Consider the following 24,256-nt stretch of genomic DNA (forward strand, 5'->3'; position numbering starts at 1 on the left):
CATCTCACCCTTCATGAAGGAGAACAGGTGGTGAACTTCAGTTGTCATGAAAACTCAAATGGTTTTAGTTTGTCCAGTTTGGATGACAGCCACAAAAAAAAAGGCAGCCTCCACAGAGAGGACCCCCCTCCATGAAAAATGAAGTATTTAAATAAAAAAAGGGCCAATTCTAGGGTAAAGAAAACAATTCATACCATTTAGATGATTACACACCAGTGAAAACATCACTAGGATTATTTTATATTCAATTTCTGCCAAAATTCCCCTTCACCTAAATCGTACACTCAACCTTTAAATGAGAGGTCTGAATTATTCTAATACACCAATACTGCAAAGCATTTTTTACCACAGTGCTAATATTTGTCAGCAAATTTCTATCATGTTTCCCTGGAAACAAAGCTTTACCCAGCATCTTCAACTTGGAAAAATGCCAAGAAAAATGCCATCAACTAACCATGACTGGAACACTTCTCTGGGGACTCAGTGGTTACTGGGTTTACAATGATTGTATAGAGGTTTACAATGGGTCTATATATATTTTTTATTTCTAGAGATATAGCCCACTATAATTTATCTCCAAGATATTACGGCCTCGATTTGAACTAGCTGTTAAAAGACCGATGCAGCTCAAAGTAATGGGGGCAGTGTTGACATGGCTTTGGTGGTTAAAGTAAATGGTTGAAATTATTAAAAAAAGCTAAAAAAAAAACTAAAAAAACAATGGATAACAAGTTCATAGAAAAATTGCAAAAACAGATATGGTATTTAAGTAGCAAAGTCAAGCTAAACGAAATGGATGCAAAAATAAATAAATAAATAAATAAAGTGAATATAATAGGACAAATATATAGTAAAAAATAAAAACCTAACAGTTTAAATAGCTTCAGATTATGTAGATATTAATGTTAAAAATGCATAAATTTATGCATTTAAATAAATTGCTAATGGATATCTTTTTGAACTGTAACATGTTCTTATACAATTGAATCTGACCAAATAAAATACTACAAATATTACTGGTGATCATTTAAACGCCACACACTCGAAGGGACCGCTTGAATTGTTCTAAACCTGTGTGCATCTCAGAGCTGCTCTGACTATTCTTACCTGGAGGTGTAAGCCAAAAACAGAGCTGCTGGTGTCCTCCACCTGCACGGGACACTGTTATGTCAGCGAGTTTACTGCTGTGAGAGCTGAATATGCACATTTTCTCCTAAGGGTCACTTGGGTATTTTTAGTGTTTATGATATAAAAAGAGGTGAGAATCAAAAGGGATGCCCAGGGTGAGAGCAGCTACTGCCTGTGCTTGTTTCTCTTTTTTTCTTTTCATTGGTAGCAAGGACATTCCTAATTCGGGTGGTTATTTTAGGTCCCTTGCATCTGCATAATAGTCCTTTCCCCCATATTAAAAGATAAAGACCTACTTCTATAAACCTACAAATTCAATGAATAATTCAAATACATAATTGCAAACACCATGACGTGTGCAAGCATATGAAGTAGTATGTTAATCTCAGCTATGTCCATGCATAACTATAAATCATTTAACATAGAATAGTTTGTGAATTCTCATCAATAAGGTGCAAAACACAAAAGCGATTCAGCTCAAGCAAGTAGAGTAAAAATGTTTTCAGTGAAACTAAAAGTGAAATATGTGAACTGGGTTTTAAAAAGGTAACAGGTCCCAAGGTCATTGCCACAGTGATTTAACAGCTCACCGTTTTCATTTTCGGGTTCTATCGTCAGCTTCATTCATTTCTATACTAACGCTTTTTTAAATATGAGACACTTTTTCCACTGTTGCCTTGAGAACCATATTCAGGATTATACTGCAGTGTAGATGGGATCACATTTCAAAATACAAGTAGCTGGAATCAACTGTATTTATTTGTCAAAAGCAATTGCATTCTCTCTCCCAAACCTTATGGTTGTATGGATTGCACAAGATTAAAGCCCATTTTAACAATGAGCTAACATCTTGGCATCATAATATGACATTAGAATACATCTTACAGTCATAACTCAAACAATAGGTTCAGTAATGTTGAAGTTATAGTCAAATCTGGTTTTCAGCCCCATTGCTGTGGAACATGTTTTTGTTTATCTGTCACAAACCTTGAACAGTGAACATACAGCAGAAGCTCAAGGTTAAGTCTGAGCTACGGAACGAACACAGGGAGACAATATAATGTCTTCTATACGGCAAAAAGACCATTATATTGCAGTTAGGCTGCGTCCCTGGAGCATATGAGTCTCATGATTTCAACACCAGCATCAATCTCATTACACGTGTGTGTTTGTTTGTTGGGAGCATTTTTACTGTCAGGCTGCAGGTATGATAAAAGGCACTCTACCAGAATATCAAGATTCGCTAGGAAGGAAGAAAAATAACATGTTTTTATTGACTGGTTGCCTGTTGACTCAGTAAAGCAATGAAGAGCAGCTAAATTCTTGGCAGCAGCTTCTTTTTGCACCTCCAGAGGCCTCAATTTCCTGATACGCTTCTCATTCGGCAGAAATGCTGCCATTTTCCCATTTCACTTCCCCGCACAATCATCAGCATTTCTTCCTCCATGACATGAAAACAAACTACTGAGTGCATCCGTGCATTCGTGTGTGTGTGGTTTCAAACACCCTGTCAGCAATCACTGGGTGGGAGACAGCCATAAACTGTGCTTTAAGCCTATAATGGGCTACTGCAGCGCCGGCAAAACTTAGATCATATTAGGCCTCTTCTCTTCCAGACACAAATAGGATCATTATTTTTGATAACTATACAGCAAGTGGTGGATAATTTCATTACACTACTTGCCACTGCATAATGCTACACTTCAGCTAAAACATCATAAATCTTCCCGTGTCCACGTTATTACCTTATTTAATTAATGCATAAACCAATCAATATCATAATGTCTTACAAATTATTGGAACATTACGGTTGATCTATACACAGAATTGCGCTTCATCCTGCCTTCCACCAACATTAGTTTGTACGTGACAGCGAAAAACAAAGCGGTCTGAGAGGCTGCACGGTGACTGGCGCTGAGTGGTCGGTATATTTCTCAGAACTCTTATTGTTTGTCAAAAGGCAGAAGTGGCAATTTACAGCAGGACCAATAAAGTCCATCTCATCTGATGGGACGGGGCCAATGCCCTTGTGTCACCCACCTTGTTAAATGATGGACGCACACAGATGTGAAAGCTGAGGCGTTTTATTATAAAGAAAGCAGAAGACGATTCACAGGCCACCACTGGTCTCCCCCTAATAAATAGAGGCTGTAAATACACTTCTATATACAATGCAGGAACAATTTCACAACTTATTTTCAAATCGGTTTGAAGGAACACAGTTTCAACAAGGATATTAAATGAATTCTATGCTCAAGAAAAGCTGTAAATCAGTTTGACTTCACAAGATGGGACTTATTTAAACTGGCTTAGAATCTATCAAACTATGAACACAACTTAGTGAATGCATAACCTACAACTATCACACTTTTTACTCCACCTACAATCTATGTTCTCAACTAATCTTTCAGTCTGTCTTCTCCTGTCCATGATAGTCTCTAATCAGTCTTCATACAGTTTCCTCCACAATGAACTCAATGGTGTGCTGCGGCGACTGGCTCGTCTCCACCATGGTGATTTCATTTCCATCCATGGTGATAGTGGGCACTGTAATGGTCTGAGTTCCGAGGACAGAGGAAGGCAAGATGACAACCTGTGAACCTCCTTCCATGCCGAGCTGATCAGACGGGATCATGACCGTCTCGGTTCCTCCTTCGCCCCCTTGCAGCACATAGATGGTTTGCACTGAACCAGAATCAACCTCCCCTGTGGTGGCCAGAGAAGACAGAACCTTGGCCCCCTCCAGCACCTTCTGGACCTGGGCGGCCTCGGCGGCTTGCGCTGCCTCCTCCACGGTTTCCAAAGGCATGTCTCCGTGTTGCCGCATGTGTTTATCCAGGTTTGAGCGAGAGCGGAAGGCAGCGACGCAATGGGGACAGGAATAGGGCTTTTCACCACTGTGGGTGCGGGCGTGCTCAGTGAGACGCGCAGCCACGCTGAAACTCTTACCACAAATCCAGCAGCAGAAAGGCCGCAGGCCACTGTGGATGCGCTCATGGTCCCGCAGATGGGGTAGCTGGCGGAAACGCTTGCCACATGTGGTGCACTGGTGGAGGGACGGGAGAGAATTGGGATGTGGGAAAAGGGGAAAGTGCAAAAAAATATGAGAACGTTAAAAGGTTGGCAGGAAAGTGCAGTTTTGTTCACAACAGTGCCAGTGTATGAACTCGACTGCAATTAATATTTTCTGAGACCTCTCTTTATGTTTATCTGCAGATGCAGCACTTTTGGCGGGGATAGAGGAAGAGCAGCAGAGAGAAGAGGGTATGGGGAAGACAGAGAGGGGAAAAGATACAGTGCAATAAACATCAATTTGTAAATTGTCCATAAATCTGCAGATGAATTTCTGAAATAAAAAAACGATTGCTTGTCAAGAAAGCATCAGAAAATAGTTTAAATAACGTCCTTGAGATTAAGTTAATTTCTTCAGGCATCATGGCAGCTATCATTTAAGAAGCTGCAACCAAATTTTTTTTGCTTGATAGATCACAAATGATATTTTATACTATTATGTTGATCGACTAATAAATCAACAAACAAATGAGCTAAGAGCTAAACCATTTCTAAATAAAGTGATTTCAATCTATTCCCTGCAGCTCTGTTTAGTTGTAGTTCATATCTGACCTCAGATCAGAACGAACAAAGCAGACACTTGATTAAACCCGGCACATAACAAAATACTCTGCTGTGCTTTACTTTGACTCCCAACAGAGATACTCAGATTGAAACTGTAATCCCTTTGGTAATTTCTGCACTAACTCTGTGAAATATAGTTTAATCATATTTAACTTTCTTGCTGAGACTGAACTGACTGCATTTATGATTTAAATTAAAATGCATCCCTATCACTGCCTCAGATTTTGAGGACCTTTGCTCCTTGAACCTCAATCTTTAGCATGCCTGGCAGATATAGCTCAAAGCAAAGCCACAAACATTAAATCAATTTCTGCAGCCCGACGTGCTGTGATGGGCTTGGGTGGGTCTATAGTTGATGTCCTGCCTCGTCACCAGAGCAGCAGAGAGAGGGAGAGAGTCCGAGAATAGTAACAGGCACAGAGGGGAGCTGACAGGCCCTAACTCAGCCCTGCCATTAATCACAGGTACACAGGGAGGAAAGAAACACCCATAGGACACACACTGCACAAATGGCCATGGTCTGGAACCAGAGACATGGCCACAGCTATGAACGGGTGTGATCATGGGGGTGTGAGAAAATACAGGTGTTTGCTTTGTGTAAAAAGGACAAAATATAATTCTGAGGAGTGAGAAAAACTCTCTTCATGCAAGCACACACACAATCCTGTTCCTTACCTCAAATGGCCTTTCATCAGTGTGTGTCCTCATGTGAACAGTGAAGGTGGAATTGTAGGCAAATACTTTTTGGCAAATCTGACAGAGGAAGCGGGGTCGGTTTTTGGACTTGCTGAGTGTTCCCTGGAAATGCGCCAGCACATGCTCCTCCAGGGCACTGTTGGAGGTAAATCGGCGGCGGCAAGGCCTCACTGGGCATTTGAGAGGTGTCTGGCCCGTGTGGGACAATCGATGGAGGTCAAGGCCCTCTTGGGTCATGCAACGGTGGCCACATAGGTCACACTCGAGCTGAGGGAGAAATAAAGACAGTTAGAGTGGAATAGGGGAGTTAATGAAAGGAGAAAAGGTTGGTGTCTTTGTGGTCTAATTTTGACGTAACCACAAGGTTGCTGTTGGACTGGAGACGTACATTCAACTGGCCACTATCAGTCCAACAACCGGCAATTGCTGACGTATTAGATCAATAGCCAACTAAAGATGGCTTAATTCTAATTTATTCACTGCCCTGGTTTGAGAAAGATCAAAATCAGTCACATCACTCTCCATCACTCAACTCTACTTGCTTTATTCTCAATAAAACATACATGACTTCATATTCTTCTATCTTATCTTAACTCTCTAAATTTAGAAATGAAATGGATAAAAGTGTTGCTGACCTGTCCAGTGCAGCGTCCACGGCCCTGACCCCGTCCGCGGCCAGCATTCCTCTCCTCCTCTGTGGTGGGACAACGCTGCAGGTGGATCTCCAGAACTGACTGGTTCACAAACTGGGACAAGCAGTGAGGACACGACGCTGGCTTCTTGTCTGTAATGGAGCAGAGACAGAATCGAGACAGATGGTTCTATTATCTCCTTGGAAAAATGAAACAAAATGTCTGTAAAATGAATACAATATCCAACATCACAATACTGAGTGGAGTTCAGAGAGAAACAGTCATTCATCACGCCTAAGCCCTGTCCTTCCTCTGCTGCTGATCGGGTTCAATACCTGCAGTTACCGCTGGTAGAGGGAGGTTTTTCTCTGCAGCAGCTAGGTTTACAAGAACTGGTCACATTTTAAGATAAACAGTTCAACTACATACAGACAGCCTTTAATTTCATATTGTTTATAACAATTTGCAGAGGTCTGATTGCTTTACCAGATGTTCATGCTTGTTGAGCAAACACACAAAATCATTTGGCTAAATCTATTGGAAGCGTAAAACGAATTGGAAAGACAACATGACTGAACAAATTGTTAATATTTGTTAACTTTGACATCTGTGTTCATCCAATTTGATGTGATTATTAGATTTTCTCTTTTTCCATCATAAGACAGATGAGTAGCACTGTTTGACCAGGCAGCGTCTGAGTTTTTGTTTTTTAGAACCAACTTAACCTTAAAAAACATATATAAATATAAATATCTGCTGACATAGGTCTTAAATTGTTGTTGCATTGATTAGTCTATCAAGAGAAAATTAAACAAAAATGATATAATAATATTTGTAATTATTCATCAAGCAAAAGTGTGAATGATTTGCTGGTTGTGGGTTTTCAAGAGACATGATTTGCTGTTTTTGTAAAATAATGAATAACATTTTTTTTCACTGGTTAGAAAAAACATGAGTTCTGAAGAAGTGGCCTTGGGCTTGGAGCAATTTTATGTTTTTTCACATTTCATAGACAAATGCATTTGTCAATATAATCATTGACAGATAAATGAATTATCTATAGAGCTGTTATTTTCATTATCCAGACCAGATGCAGGACACGTTGGTCGTTTTTATTTTAAGTGATTTAAACTATAAATTGATTGTCAAAATTGTTGTCCACTCATTTTCTGTCAAACTAATCAGTTCATCCATTCATTTTTTCAGCTCTGATCAGCTGGTGGATTAGTTGTATTTTGGCAAAGCCAACTTGGGTCAATCTTGAAAACCTGGCTAGGAAATTGCTGACATTGATGGTTCATATGTCCATAGGTCGTCATGCCAACATCTTGCAATCTGCTAACCATCTGTGCCGTCTATCCCAGTGGGGGCGATCCACTCTACTCCCCATTGGGACCCTCTAATTAAACCTTTAATAAAGACAATCTCAGCCTATGGCCCTGGACTGATCAATGGATCAATCTCTTCAGTCATTTCTGTCAGAGGAGCCACGTACCTCTGACCCCTGACGCACGCTGACTCTTCAGGCTTAACTAATGCGGTACGCCCCCCACTGATTAAGATGAAGTGTCAACATGTTGACCTAATTCATTTACCTCCACCTTCCTCTTCCATTCCACATGGGAGGCAGATCAATGGAAAGTCATTGACCTAATGCATCAGAGGAATAGTGTACACATAACTTGGAAGTATGTTGGTAAATAAGAGAGGTAGGCCACCCAGACGAGCTGATGATGGCTTTTATCGCCAACTTTGCATCAATCCATAGTAGTTCACGGCAGGTTGTTCTGATATGAGCACCATATCTAATTAGTTTCCGTAACAATGAGGCAAATGGGATTGCATCAGATTCCTTGATATGTTCATCACAATCTGGAACCTTGAACGTATTCATACTTTCCTCAGAGAGAAGCAGATAAAAGACACAAGACAAGAAATAGTCACACAGCCAAAAAATGGGACTTAAAAACAGGAGTAAAAACATTTAATGACCAAAAAAACATCACTCATCCCACATGATTATTCTTTACAAGTTAAGTTGCCCCTGCTGAACATAAAAGTACGGAGATGAAAGATGTGTGCCGGGCTCAGCCCTGAAATCTCACCTTGATGAGTGAGAGAGTGCAGATCTAGATCTTTCCTGCGTGTGAAGGCCTGTCCACATACTGGGCAAGGGAACGGGTGGCTGGTGTGGAACAGTCTATTTAAAACATATAAAAAAAACATTTATACACAAACACAAGTAAGATTATTTAACCATACAACTCTACAAACAACAATACATTTATATCTGAAACATGAAATTATTATGAAAACAGGTCTAGATGGGAGAGAAGCAAAAAGCATGCCTCAGAAGTACTCAGAGATTACTGTGGGCAATTTACAATAGACATACATATTTCATTAAATGAGAATTATACCTAAACCCCAATTTGCCAAAAAAATGCCCTGAATTAAAGACATATAATAAACCTCAATAACCAGGTGGAAAAAGTCATGTTTTGGTTTTAAGCAGCTGCCCTGAATTTGACTTGTAGGAGGATTTCTAAAGAATATGTGCTTAGCTGTGCTTCAGGTTAAATAAGGGGTATTAACTGAGTGTATAAGGGCGGGAGATAAAAGAACAGCAGTAAACTGGGAGGAGTCAGAGTTGAGACTATATTTATCCATTGCATAACGTTACGCTGAATAAAGCCTTAGGGGAGGAGAGAAGTGTTATGGTGTATTCACCTAATGCTGCATTAGGTCTGCTTTCACTGCATGGCGAAAAAAAGAAAACACTGGTTCTTTGGCAGCTTCACATAATCGGAACAAACACAAATTATGTAGAACCCTTGAATCCATTGAATTGTATTGTATAGTGTATATCATAATACTACAGGCAGTGTTGTAGCAAAATACCTCATAACACAAGTCACTTAAAGTAAAGCAGGAGGCTAGAGATGATGTGCAAGGACATCTCAAGGCCCGCGTGTGAGTCCAGGCTATTTCTATTCCCTGTTAAATAGACAATTGAAATCAATATTTCAGGGACAGTTGACCCTGAGACAACTGGGAGAATTAAAATTTCTGTCAGGGTTACCTCTACTTCCAGCCAGATGTTCTATTATGCTGTACGTACAGTATTAGTAGGTAGGTGGGTGGGAGACCCTGTACGGTATCAGTACTACACATCGCCTGACACTGACTGGAGCTTAAACAAGTTGTTCATTTGTAGTTGCAGCTTCTCAAATTGAAAAGATGCTGCTTTTGCAGGAAGCCAAACATACTGGTTTAGCATTTCTTGACCTTCTTAATAAACATGGATTTGGACGTTTTCAAAAGAGAAATTCTGAGGATGTCTTTTGTGATGAACATTTCCCTCTATTTTCTGATGTTTTATAGATAATAAAAAATATAATGGGCAGAATGAACCATAATGTTTTAATGATTCCTGCTATATTTCTTCTACATCAGAAATAGTCTAACCAGTTAAAGCTTGACCCGGATCCTGATTATTAAAACACATTACAGCTTCGAACTTATATTTTATTTCACACCCTTTGTGTAACCCTTGGTGAACCAGGTAAGACACGACCAAGCTCTTCCAACATCCTGTGTTGTGATTGTTATCTTAATTTCCTGGACCTCTGTCTGTCAATCATATGTACCTGAGGCTCAAGGGCACCCAGACATCTCAGTTAGTGTGTTTGCTATGCAGCTTAAAGCTCTTGCTCAGTAGTCTGACACGGCTCAGCTACCACAGCTCCTAACAAAGGTGGGTTATCTAAATCCTGCCCTGAGATCTGTTTGGGTTCTGTTATTCTTTTGTATTTACACAACAAAAAGGGCTTGAAATTAAACACTGACAATTGTCTGACATGTTTATGTCATTTCGAAACAAACAAGCTTAAAACTTATGTTATTACTTGTGATCGTTGAGCTGATCATCCGTGTTGAACCGTGAGGGGCAGTGAGGACACGAGAAGAGACGAGGAGTTCCCTCGTTGTCCACAGTACACATCTGCATTGAAGGACACAGTCAAGGTCAATAAAACATTCACAGCAGATTATAAATATTTGTACATAAAATTCAGTGTTGTTAATAAGTTATCTTTATCACACTTATTTCAGAAGAGCAATGCCAACCATCAAAATGACTGCTGACATCCAAATAAATATATTTCATTTAAATTTCATGGTTTATTTTTCCATCCAATTTTCATTACAATTCTGGCAAGTACAAAATGGTAGGAAGTGTACCGGTTTTCGTCCACGCCTGCGCCGAGGCTGCGTTGATGTGTGAATACGTCGGTGTCTCTTCAGTGTGGCTGCCTGGGAGAAGTTTTTGCCACAGATGTCGCAGCTGTAGGGCTTGTGGCCCGTGTGGCTCATGCTGTGGCGCAGCAGGCTCTGGGAGTTAGTGAAGGCCTTCGAGCACAACTTCACAACAATAATAATCAGAATTAGTGCAATGGATACACTTGTATTAAGCAACTCTTGTAAGAGAATAAGTAAATTTGTATATGATTACATTTGATAAAATTGTAACTTTTCAAAGCAATTTCCACTGGGTGCAGAGACACTAGAGAACCTGTCAGATATAATGAGGTTGGAGGCTGAAACTGTGTCTGCCTCCTCTTCAAAGCATTACATCATCTTGTCAATGTCATCTGCACAACATAAATGACTTTTACCTCAAAGCAAATTATCTCTCAGTCTCAAGAAAGGACACATTTTGATTAAATTCGATTGGCACCTTGCACGTGAAGAGCTTTTCTCCGGTGTGGCTGTACACATGTGTGCGCAGGAAGACACGCCGGGTGAAAGTTTTGCCACAGTAGGGGCAAACATGGGGTAATGGTGTCCGGGACCAATCCTGCAGCAGCTTTGCAGGTGGAGGCTGGTTGGTTTTGTCCGAGTCTTCTGCAATGTTGTCCTCGTTTTCCTCTTTCACACCTGAAACCTTGTTGACTAACAACAAAAAAAGTGCATCAAGATCAAAGCACCTCACCATGAATGCAGATTTTTTTCAAAATGGGCAAAAGACATCCCACTTACCTCTGACTGTATGACCAGCCCTGAGGACGTTGATGATGGGCCTACGTCTCTTAGGACTGGGTGAAACAGAATCACCAACAGAGGCAGACGGGGAAAGCAGCCGCTTTGAGGTCTGTGGGGTATCCTGAGTATTAGTTGTGGCTGCTTCATCGCCGGTTTCCGCTCCATCTGCCACCTCTGTCCCTGATGTAATGCGATGCTCTCTGCGATGATACAGGTACTTGGTGGTGTTCATGAAGGTAATGCCACAATGGGTGCAACAGTGTAGTGGCCCCTTCAGGTTGTGCTTCTGCTTTCGATGGCCAGCCAGTCCTCCCTCATCGCTGAAGCTCTGCCCACACTCAGTGCACAGAAACAACTCAGGCTGAGAGAAAGGGGAGGAGACGCTGGTGGAGGGTAAAGTGGCACCTTGCCCCTGCTCATCTGTCCCATTGCTCTGGGTACAATCTTCTTGTGTTGGTGTCGCTTCAGGAATTACTGTTATCTCTTCCTCGCCTTTCTGTCTGTGTTGCTTGCGGTGGTAAAGAAAGAGTGTAGTGTTGAGAAAGCTTTCCCCACACACAGAGCAGCGGTGGAGAGCTTCCTCAAAGCCGTGTTGGGTCCTGCGGTGGGCCACTAGTTCAGACACCAGGCCAAAGCATGAGCCGCAGTCAACACACAGGAGAACTGGTTCAGGTTTAGGCTTTTTGTTTGCGCCTCTCCTCTTGGGAGACCAATCCTCTATATTAGAGGTCGAAGAAGCCGCTTCAGAAGCAGGAGGATCAGAGCTATAAGCGGTTGTCTCTGTAGAGGCAGATGTAGAGGTCTCTGTGACCTGCTCGATCTCTTCCTGTAGTTCTGGTTTTAGGTTGAGAAGAGAACCATCTAGATCTAAATTTGAAGCAGTGCTCTGATCTAAGGAGGTCTCTGCCTCAGGTTGTGAATCCGGTCTTGACTCGGAGGCAGGCTGCTGACATGTCCCTTCTTTACGATGTTGTTGCCAAAATTCCAGGCTATTGAAAAGCTCATCACAGTCCCCACATTGGTAGAGGATCCTAGGCTGGTCTGCTGTCACTGTTGCATCAGCTGCAGTCTGCTTGAGTTCACTTTTATCAATTTGCACAGAGGAGGGTCCTGCTTGGACTTGAATCTGTTGAACTGCAACTGTCCTTGATTCATTTATTAGCTTTTGCTGCAAAGAAAAGGTAGGAAAGAGGAGAAACAGGGTTTAACTTCAATATCTCTTTGCAAAATTAAAACAACTCTGTAATATTAATCAAATACCTGTTAAGTCACTTCCACCTGCTGTATTTTTCTTTAATTTTATCCTATCTGGCAGATGGGGAATGAGAATTGAGAGCCGGGATACTGAGGTCAATTAGAGCAGCGTGTGTTTAGAGCCAAGGTTCCTCTGAGAGCTCCCGACTGCCAAGATAAGGCCTCAGACTGGACGATAACTATCAAAGGTTGAATGGGGTTTTACATTTGCTTCTTTTATCCATTGGTATGATAAAACAGGACGTCAAGGTCATGGTTTAAGACAACTGAAACTGCATCAGACAACTCTTCAATGAGGTCAAATTCTTAACTTCCTTTTTTGCTGTTGCTTTGCAAGCTGTGTTGGAAGGAAATCAAGAGTGGGGGTAGCAACCAAAACAGTTCAACCCAAAAAACTAAAGACATTTGAAGGTCAGTCACATAAAGGAATATGATTTGTTTTCAAACGTAGCTAGCACTACGGAAGAGAGAGAGTTGGACCATTTAGCAAATCAATCGCTTCACACTCAGCTATCAATAACGGAGAAACGGCAACCACAGACATCCCACAGCAGGGAGTGTGGGAGACAAAAGATTCAAATATTCAAGTCATACTTGGATCCATGCTACACTCTACCACAGCATAAACAACCAGTGATGTAAGCCTGTCGCAATTATATCAAACAATGTAGAAACATGTCGACAGCCTTAAATATAAATTCTGATTTCAATGGAGCAACTGCAATGTGAGTCAATTTCCCCTTGAGGCTCAATTAAGTATTTCTGGTTTCTGGAAATAAAATCTGTGATCCATATCAGCCGTTACTCCGCCTAGCCCCATAAATCCTGATCGGAGCACACTTACACACGACAGTGAAAGTTAAAGAGTGTGGTATTGTCCCGTTTAAGGAAAGGGATTTTTGACATATGTGATGAGTGCACACGCTTTGCGTTTTTACTGACTTGACAGCTTTTGTGCGAAGCTCAGACAAAATCTGGCTTCCTGTCTACCCGACACTATCATGACCTCTCTCAGCATTGTTGAGGCTTGAGTGGTAGATAATACCCTACACAACCACACACAATGAATAGTTTACACAAGTGAGGGAAAAGGCCCCTTCTCTGTCCAGACAGCTTTCTCTATTCTTCCCATTCCCCAATTTTGCATACAAATTGAAATCATGCATAAAAAATATGATTTGCTAAAAAAAAAAAAAATTAAAAAAATTAAACAGACAACTAAAGGATTTAAGCTTTTATACTGAATCATTCATGAAGAGCTTCTAATGGTGCCATATGTGAAGTGCATACTTTTAGTATGCTGATAAGGAAGTCTGGAGATGTAGCAGCATTGGTCCAAAGAGGAAACGAAGGAGTGAATTTGTGTAGTCAAAGCAGGGGGGCTTTCTGATGAAGCAAATCCCAAAAAGGCTCACTTTAACATTTTACTTTAATGTTTGATCTCTTCACTTTCAGATAAATTACACTCAATGAATTCAATCACTGATCTGGAATATGAGTAGAGACGTAAGAAGAGAGCACTCTATTTGAGACATAACCAGCCATTGTTTTCTATCAGTGCCACATAATGTACATAGAAATCATAATACACTGGCTAATGAAATGAGGATGTTTGCAATAAACCAGCTTTGTGCAAAGTAATGGCCCAGAAGCCATCTGGTACATACGTATAATGTTTACCAAGTTGATTCATATGGGAAAGGCCAATGAGCAATATATCAGAAAAAAAGATGTCACTGACTGATGCAAGTCTCATGTTTCTCTTCTGGCTTGCGACTCAAGATGCAATCAGTCTGTCGTGAGTGTCACGGTGCTTTATGGACGCGTGTTGAAGACTGAGAGGGATGATGTCTAGGCACAAGCTCAGACCGCCGTGCCCTACCAACTGACAGGGGGCAATGACTGCTTTTAACCCAATGGTCTTTCAGAAGTGGTCATGAGAGAGGCAAGAGAAAATATGTCAAAGTTAAACAGAGTTAGTCACCACATTATTCAACTTTCAAACTCTGCAATTCAGATAGCATCTTCACAGAGCTCTGAATTAATAGAGCCCAGCATTTCGATGAAATACATCCCACAGTAATATATTCCAAAACAGGACACACTTTGTAAGAAAAACACTGAACAGAATGCATTATGGAAACATCCACAGGCTTCTCAAATGCACTATGAGTCAAACAATACAAATGCAAATAGATTAACATACTGAAGTATACATTCAGTAGACAGAGGGAATACGCAGACAAATGACAAGTGGTAGACTGTACCCAAGAAGGGCAACCGGGTAACCCCATCACAAAGAGACAAAACATTTTTTCCATCCTTATGAAAACAAACTGTTACTGAAGCATGAGGAACAATCTGGCGATTCAGCTGGATAACATGTAAATGTGGTGTCCTGCACGTATGTTTGCCCGTGGACCTTAATCTGAAGTGTTTCCTGACATTAATAAAAGTACTGCAGTGTATTCCCATTAATTCTCTAGACTGTGGCAGCCAGCCATATTCCTTTTTTTTTTCTTCCTCAGTTTCATAAAGAACAGGAAAAAAAATTCACACTTCTCATAATAACATAAAAGATCTCCAACTTGACTTCTTTTTTGTTCTGTTGCTGCATCACATAGCAGCGCTATTTGCCTCATGATTGCTTACACAATGGTCCATAATGTTTTTACCACCCATGCAGTCAGACCACATAGTTTCAGCTGAAGTTAGGCACATACCTGTAAGTGGCATTCAATACGGTTTGTTGGGCTCGAGAGTGACCTTTATGAGCAAGTACATACAGCCGTAGATTGAATTAATTCTGTGGGAAACACTTATACTGGCTTTAGTAAAGGACTTTTTCCCAGATACTTCTGTAAAATAAACTGGGCAACAATTCCACAGGACTAAAGAATTACATGTTGAACCATTTCATTTATTATTTCTTTCTGAATAGATCCTATTAAAGTGTTGCATTATGGGTTATGTTGCTAGGCTACTGAGTTTTTTTCAGGTCCATTTAGTGTGTCTGTCAAAGCGAATCAGCCTTAAAAGTGTTTGAATAGTCCAGTTTAATGCGCAGGAGTTTCTGAAGGCGGCTGCAACATGTTCTACTGCCATAGATCAGATAAATGAATGACGAGTGAACACAAGTTCTTAGGGTCTTCCAATGTCTTTTCTGCAGAAATGAACCAATGAGAAAATCTGAGAAAACAGCCAGGAATTACACATGTGACGGATGATGATATCAAAAAGACCTAAATGTGACTGGAGGTCAGTGAGCAGTAAAGACAGTGAGCTGTCTACAGACAACTGAACAAAGATTTTGGAAAGTAGCCAAACACTGCTACGTTGGCAGATGGTTATGTGAAGATTAGACAATTGCGGTCTTTTTTTACTAATGTTATTTTGTTTGGCATACAGTGCATTCACTCACAAAAATGTAGTTCAGGACACAGCACCCACTCCGACATGGGAATCTGTTTAGGACTTTGTTCACTTAATCAGTAAAGTGAAGTACATTTTATTTATTGCTGATGTCCGAGTGTAGAGTGACAACAACTAACTCTGTTGTGATTTTACAAGAAATATAATGACAATGCATATTTTCACAATGACCCCAAAACAAAATCTTGTAACCTGTACATTCATAGCAGAGTTCAATCACGTTCTATTTTCCTGTGACGGAGATGCCAGTTACACACACTGTGCTCTGCGCCAGAGGAGTTTTGTTAATCTGTTTTTGATAATTAGAAAGTCTGGCTACTATTTGCCATTTAATCAACGTTCACAGCAGCCCCACAGGTGTGTGATGATGTGTGAATCCTCATGTTCTATTGTTTATTTTCACATGTAAAAATAAACCCCTTGTTATAAAAACTGTTTTGTTGGTGATTTTTAATCTGTCACAGACACAGTTCATGGTCAGTAAACAAGCATCAGCTATCAGTAGGAAAAGAAATTCAGAGTCAACATTCAAACAGTGTATATGATACATGCCAGTTGAGAGCTTAATCAAAATATAAAATACACTGTCGCATATTCTGAAACATAAAGCCTGATTAAAACAGTGTATGTTCCACAATCAATCTACTTGTAGCACTGCCACAGTTTTGCCCGTTCCACCTGTTTGCCTCATAAGTGACTCATTACTGATAAGTACAGTGTTGCTGTGTTATTTTGTCACTAGGCTAGACACAAAATAAGATGACTTAGTTATCAATATTTGTCTGTATAGGTTTTAGTGCAAATAGGAAAAGGGGAACCAAGCAGAAAAAGATTATAGGTGATGTAAAGATCTCCACATCTTAATTAGATACAGTCAATTTGTTTCCATTGTTTATATTGTCTTTTTAACAATGTATTAGTTTGGGTTCCTTACCGGGTTAAATAAGAATAAAACAGAAAAACTTTAAGTGATTAATGTCAACATAAAAAGTCAGTAACGATCAGTCTGATCCAAAAGAGACTAACTATATATTCTGTGGTCAGTGTTAACATAAATCAAATATAAATACACAACGCATCAGTAAGCTAAGTAAACTATTACAACTGAATGCTATCCTGAGTGCTCTGATGAAAATCACTATTACTATGATGAGCAAATTAAAATTGTCAATTTATGACTTATAAATTGTCATCTCTATTTCATTTTCCATGTATAATTCAGAGGCTTTTATGCAATCACACAGCTGACCATTTCAGGCCCGACCATCATAATATTGATTTTTTTTTTCCAGTTCTATTTTTGGATTCAAAACACACAGTCATGAGGTAAAAATAAAAAATAGTTGACTGTGCCAGTATTTACCTGAGCCTGTATCATTGGGATGGTGATAGGGGTGGCTCCAGATGTGTTTGCCTGTTCATCTTCAGCGGTACATGTCAACTGGTGCTTGAGAACCTCTTCCAGAGTGTCGAACTCCTGGTAGCAGGGGAAGCACATGTACACTGACGAAGTCTCCATGGCTGCTGGGGGGGGGTTAGAAATCAAAAACATTTCATTAGAGACGCAGCAATGCAAATGTGTTGTGGATAAAAAGGTGCAACAGTTCACAAAACTAAGCATGCTTTGAATATGAAAGTATGACCACAACGTGAGTCTTATACAGATGTCTTGCCCATCAGTGCATTAGATTTGAAGTTAGGTTGTGAACATTGCCCTCTCCTGATGAAAAGAAGTGCCTGCATATATTAAGAAGACAACAGCTTGGACTCAAGTGCCAGGAGGCTAACTTAGGGGTTGCCAAGAGGACTTACTAGCTCTGAGCCCGGACTAATTGTAATTTTTGAGCTCATGCTTCTGCTAAAAGTTTTCAACAATCCATCCTAGTCACTTGATAAGAATCAACAATCAGACTGCATCATTCACCAGCAAAGCTCTATTATGACGTAGGAACATTATGAATCAAAGGGACTCGCATCAGCATATTTGAAAAATATCATTGTAATTACAATTTTTGTTGGCAGCAAAGAATTTAACTTACAGAATTAAGGAGGCGATATTCTATATGTTGCTTACTGTTGATAAAACTAACAATGCAATGTGTATTAGGTTGTGGAAGGTGACTTTCTAAGAGAGTCTGTAGCACTCTGCAACAGGCTAATTTATTCCTACTTAAGATATAAATGGGTCACATAATTTTTAAAACTGATATCCTATATTAACTGATAATGTGTTCCCAAAAGTGGAGTGAACTGTTTATTTAATGCCTCTTTGCTGCAGACGTGATTTAGAGAGTATTTACCGCAGCAGGACAATTATTGTTGGATCAACCTGAAAAACTACAGTAACCCCATTTGTTGTAATGTATTAACATCTCACTCAGTGCAACTGTGTGGCCCCCTGATGTGCTTAAGCTGTTTTTGTAGAACAATGAAGGTCTATGCGACACAAAGGAATACACTTTACAAGGCTGTTACTTCACAGACGTTACCCCTTTGTCAAATCAACTCATTGTAGGGCTGCAACTACCAATTGCTTTCATTATTGATTGATATGCAGATTACTTATTTGGGTTAATTGTTTTATCCAACATGCTGAAAAATAGGGTAATAATTATCCACAGAACCAGGTGACATCAAAATTCCAATCCAGAGTGCAAAAATACAATCATTACAATCACTATCTTCTTATTTATAAAACAGAAACAGCAATTTTCTGTTTTGTTAAATATTCAGTGATGAAAATTGTTTCTGGGTTGAGGGTTATAGAGGTTTTGACTCAACTGATGATCATTCTGGAGGATATAACTGTGCTGTGGAACAGTATTATATTATGCAAAGAGATGTTTCTGTAATTTAGCCATCCCTTGTTGACATGATTGGGTTATTATAAATAGAGAGGCCTGTCCATTTAAGCACTAAACAATTCAACAGCTGCACAAGCTTAAATGTTAAAATTCAAACTCTGTTGAATAAATGCATTTTGAGAATGTAATCTAAAAACAGGTGGATTCCAAAAACGTATCATCTATTAATGAAATTCAAATCTGCCAAATAATTCAACGTGGTGCAGTGGACTACCCTGAATAACAAACAAGTGTTAAATTCCTCTTATCACCACTCTGAGGCCACACTAAGCCAGATAAATTCACAGATGCATTTTTTGTTTTCACTATGGGTCTGAATCCAGACTGTGATTCTTTTTTTTTCCTCCCCTAAAAAAAACAGCCTCCAAAGAGTGAATATCTGAAAACACCAGCTTGGCATTTTCGTGTGTGCAGGGAAAACGTTGCTTTGGAGGAGCTCCATTACATTGAACACCAAACAGATGGTGTTACGCATTTCAATGCTTTATTAATATAAATCTGGAAATAAAAAGTATTCTCATTATTATCCCATTCCTAGTCAAGAGAATTACCCATTTTGGTATTTTCAGTGAACAGAGGCAAACCTGAACCTCCTGGTGTGGACGCATGTCGTTTTAGCACTAGGGCAGCATTAGTGAGTTTAGCTGGATTAATGTGGATGTAGCCTCAGGCCATTTCACTGCTGCTGCTGTGTTTTACAAGATGAATGTTCACTGTCACACATTAATCTTTCTGGCTCCACTGGATTAATATGGAGGCTCTGCTCTTTATTTAACCATCGCCATAATGAATGGATGTCCATTGACAATAGCTTTTTAAAATGCACATTCAATCACACGATTCTGACAGAGCTGATTGTCACATGCTCATCTTCCACCTCTGGAGGTGGTATGTTGTAGTGTGTTGACCCTGCTTTGTCAAATGGCTGTCAGGTGCAATGATGACAATGCAGAGTGTCGAGGGGTCAGATGAGGCCGAATTACAAACATTCAACCCCGCTGTCAAGATCTGCTTCTACCTGCGGGCACCAGCGCAAGTGACTCCCCTCAAAACAACGTGATTTTATTATTAATATGTGTGCACGCCATGAATGTTAATCCATGACATGCAAAATGGAGGATGACCTGAAGCTAGCCAGCACAATGTGTTTAGTGCAGGGAGGCGATGTGACTCATAGGTGGACCAGTGCCATGTTAGTCAGCATCATCTTGAGCCTCCTCGTCTTTAGCCCAAGGTCTGACCCGCACTGGAATGAACGACAGCTCCTCTGTTAGCCGTTAGCAGCCAGCTAGCTAGCTATTATCTCTGACCATCACAGCCTTGCTAACATGGCCGTTTTTCCCCCCCTAGCGACAAAGCTAACTTGTCCGCGGCGTGGTAGCTTAGCTCCGTCGCTAGCTCGAAAGCTAACACAACGAGCGTCCGAACATCCCTCGAAAAAAGCCGTCTCCTCCAGGTTAGCTGGTGTCTACACCCGGTTTGCCACTTGGGCCAGTCGTGCTTACTTTCTTCTACCGAGGAGAAGAAGAAGAAAAGAGCCAAGAAGGAGGGCGGGATACGCTTCTTCGGTGGTATAATGGCGGCGACAGACTTAAGTTCACATTAGCTGTCTCCCCCCGTTGAAATACTCCGTACATTGATGTCAGCGTCTCACATCTGACGGGAAACGAAGCGTTTGTGTAAAATAAGTGAAGTAAAATCAGGAAAACTCACCTCGCGCGGACGTTTGTCGGTTTGAGGAAACAGCAGAACAACTTCTGGGTTTCCCTGCATGTTTGGAAGAGCCGCTCTGATTGGCTGCACCGGTCAGTTCGTAGACCAATGGGATTCGATTACACATTCCACTGGAGGAGTTTGTACCGGAGAAACGCGCGAGAGCTGCAGCAGTGACATCAGAAAATAAAACTGTAGTACTGGTGTGTTTTTATACTTTGATGTAGTAATAATAAACTGCAGCAGTGACATCAGAAAATAAAACTGTAGTACTGGTGTGTTTTTATACTTTGATGTAGTAATAATAAACTGCAGCAGTGACATCAGATCAGGAAATCAAATTCTAATACTGACAACATTATTATTATACTATGCTAATCATTTGCAGAGTGTCTCCAACCATCAAGATCCTCCGACTTGGTGATTCGCTCTAATCACGTATAATTGCCTGTTGATCTTCCACCCTGGAGATTGACCTTCACAAAGTTCCTCGGGCCTGTCGTTTGGCCCACCAGCTCACGAGGTCCACCGGGGTTTGGCCTTTCGAGCTGGACGTGAGGAGAACTTTGGGAGGTAGAAACTAGCAGAGATGAGGACCAGCACCTTTAAACCACACAAAAACTGTTGTGGTTGGATTGTTGATGTCAAATTTGTGAGAGGATTACATCATCATTACATCACTACATATTGGCATATTTGAATCAGATGGACCACTGCACAGATATTTAATTCCAAATAAAACCAGACAGTGTTGAAGCCTTCAGTGTCACTGGTAACAAACAACATCTGCTTGTGGTATTGATGTATTTGTTTGCACATTTGTAAAGCTAGAGAAAGAATGTTACAAGAAATAGAGTTTATTAGGCCTATTTGTACTATTTTTGAAGCATTATTCTTCTCAGCCACATTTTATGCCACAAAAACCTTTTCACTCAACACTCCCAGCTTGACTTCTGAATGGACTTTCAGTTTTTTATATACAACACATTTACTGACTTTCTTTTGAAGGTTTTTCAAACTGTTGCTGCATCAAATGTCCCATATGACTTCCCTTGAATACCCATCTGCAAAATATAACTCTTATCAGATGTCTGAGAATAGGCAGCCGAATGGTGCTTCTCCATTCTGCCACCACCAACTATTATATTCAGAGGTCAGTGGAAGTATAGACTTGCCCACCCCACTCATTTCTGAGAATTACAAAGTGCCCCAATGTGGCCCACTGACTCATTGGAAAGATGAGCGGCTCCTCCAGACTGCTTAACGTGACTCCAAATGGTATTAAAGAGCCGGCCGGGCGTTCAGCCAGAGGGGCCGCAGCCACTCAAGCTCCACAGAAAGTGTACTATCTGAAAACACAGCGGAATAACATTACTCAACCTTGACATATCATATCGCCATGATGAAGTCCTCGCAGACATGTTCTTCATTGAAGGTTGCGGTTCAGAGACTGCAGGTCCCCAGAGAGGACGCCTGTGTTGTTATGCAGCATTGATTGCTCTGGATCTCTACGTGCACCTTCTTCCTCTTTTTCTTTTCTCTTCCTCTCATCTACTTCCTCTGCTGCTGTGACATTTTCTCTCGTTCTTCAAACTGGCAGTTGTTGTGAGCAGATGGAAAAAAGATTATTAATAATCATAAATTAAAAAAAAAGAATCTCACTGTAAGGTCCATTTAGCAGCTGATTTTTATTTTGGGTCTATAGGAGATTATGAGGCTACACTTCAGGCTTCTTATGAATTCGATTTTTTCACCACCTTCACTCGATTTTCATCTTTGCTATAATTCCCCTCTAAAGTACAAAAAGGACATTATGAAACTCTAACATCTATTTATCCCCCTGGGGTTTGGTTACCTCAGTCAGTTTTTACCCCTGTCCACTGGTTTGTTTGAAAGCAGAACTACTGAACTACATCTTCTCTGATTTTCCAGGGAATAATTATATATCCATATGAATATCTATAGGTGTGTGCATTTTGGTGCAGCTTTATTGGATTTAAGAGGGCTAGTAGGCCCTGGCTGTTCCGACTGCCATTCTAGATACAAAATATATTCAGTTACGTAACAGAACATTTCTGGACCACATTATATTATTTTGAAGATTAATAATGTCCAATTTCTCACATCCTATTCTTTTTAGACAATCATCCATGTAATACGTCTGCTTAGATTTAAACGGTTGTAATGATTCAATTATTTCTAAAATCATAACAGTTTTGCAAACCTGTGCTACACTTACCTCGGTGCTTTTGTCTTCTTCTGTGTCTTGCAAAATTTTATGTAAAATGTTTCCCTGAGGCAAATTACATATTTTAAGTAAAAAAAGGACAACAGTCCAGCAGAGTAGAATTTCACAATCCACAATGAACTAGTTCACGAAACACAAACTGAAGCTTTTTATCATGACTGAAAATGTGTGGGTGGATTTTAAATGTGGTGTTCATACAGGCCAGCCTAAAACACCTAAGAATTTATAGAAGTAGAAGTGATTTGATTTCATAAAATTGATATTTTTATCCCCCCCCCACCACTAAAATCACAAAGCTTTTGGCAGAGAATGTGGTATGGGGGGCCTCGTCAAGCAGTTTCAAACCATGTTGTCATTGCAGACTCGTAGCCGATCATGAAATTTAAGGGAGTTCTCATAAAATTGTCATTGCTATGGTGTAATGTAATCTCAGCAAATCCTCTGGGGCCCCCCCTTCAGCTTCGGGGCCTCGGGCAATTTCCTGCTTTGCTTACCCTGTTGCAATACCCTTGTTTACTTTCACTGTGTTTATCAATAAAACATGTAATTTGCCCTGGGCTGCTCAATGTGAAATGAAAAGAAGCCAAAGCAGGATCTGGACTCACTGTGCAGTTGCACTTTGGGATAGTTATCAGGGAGCTGTAGGACTCTTCATCACAGTTCCTTCATTCTCTATAGGCAGCACTATATCAAGTGAAAGTTAGCTCTAGGTAAAGCTATTGTTAGTTATTGATCTGTAAAGGACGTAAACTGACATTTTGGTAACTCAGATTATTTCAAGAAAATGAGACATGTCAGCAGCTGGAGCAGTTCCTGTAGGAGGAAAATAAAAGCTATTGCTAAAAGTAGCTGGAAAGGGGAGAATTGATAATATTGGACTGGACCAGGTTATACGAGGATAAAGCTGAGCTGAACCTGAGGGGCAGGCTTCAGGTAACCAACAAGTTTTAGTTGAAGTGCCAGGCAGCAAAGGTTCGGCCAGAGCCTATAAATATTTTCTACTGAACCCAGAGAAAGACGAAAGACGAAAGTTCATGAACACCCTGAGACTTCATTAAATCCTGCTCTTCTTCTGCAGCAGAGAACTGCAGCTTCTCCTCTGAATGAAAAATCACAGGCGCTCTGAGACAGTTTGTGTGGGTGAAACTTTCTTGGTCCTTGTTAGGGCAGCCACAAAGAAGCTTGGCCATGTTTGAGATGTGTGAGCTGAAAGTCACGGAGCCAAATGAGACATGAATTCAATCTAATGCTCAGATACTTTGAGATAGAGAGAGCGAGACATGAGGAAGAGTGCTACTGAACAAAACAGTACGAATGCAAACACACAGCAAACTGTGGAAGATTTCATTACTCAAGGTCAAAAACATTTTTCACTGACATTTGCGATGGCGCGGTTCCCATAACAACCGTTCTGATTTCATCATCCTCCAACTGGTCCTTCCCAGAGTTCACCACTCCAGCCGAGCGCCTTGTTTCAGCCACTCCTTCATTAAAAGGCTTCATACAAACCTGAAGCTGACCCCAGGACTCGTGCCTGATATGCAAGTTTATAATGTTTAGCACATTTAAAATTTCACATTCCAGTCTGGACATTTTTTTGGTGGAAGAAA

At 40.5% G+C, this 24,256-nt stretch overlaps 1 protein-coding gene across 2 annotated transcripts; it reads right to left on the reverse strand.

Annotated features, from left to right (window-relative positions):
• Positions 1–3,196: 3,196 nt before the first annotated feature.
• znf574 (zinc finger protein 574) lies at positions 3,197–20,554 on the reverse strand. 2 transcript variants are annotated; one of them, XM_020092915.2, is made up of 10 exons: positions 20,399–20,554; positions 17,185–17,345; positions 11,133–12,303; positions 10,831–11,045; positions 10,335–10,514; positions 10,001–10,095; positions 8,198–8,292; positions 6,096–6,244; positions 5,440–5,727; positions 3,197–4,174 (listed from the first exon to the last, which is right to left on the reverse strand). In XM_020092915.2, exons 1-10 carry the CDS (start codon positions 20,523–20,525, stop codon positions 3,578–3,580), a joined length of 3,078 nt encoding a protein of 1,025 aa, XP_019948474.2. In that variant the 5' UTR covers positions 20,526–20,554; the 3' UTR covers positions 3,197–3,577. The 2 variants fall into 2 exon arrangements, with proteins under 2 accessions (XP_019948474.2, XP_019948476.2); XM_020092917.2 differs by having other exon boundaries at positions 17,185–17,342; positions 20,399–20,551.
• Positions 20,555–24,256: the final 3,702 nt, after the last annotated feature.

The sequence above is a fragment of the Paralichthys olivaceus genome, chromosome 13 (assembly GCF_024713975.1).
Source record: "Paralichthys olivaceus isolate ysfri-2021 chromosome 13, ASM2471397v2, whole genome shotgun sequence".
Lineage (NCBI taxonomy): Eukaryota > Metazoa > Chordata > Actinopteri > Pleuronectiformes > Paralichthyidae > Paralichthys > Paralichthys olivaceus.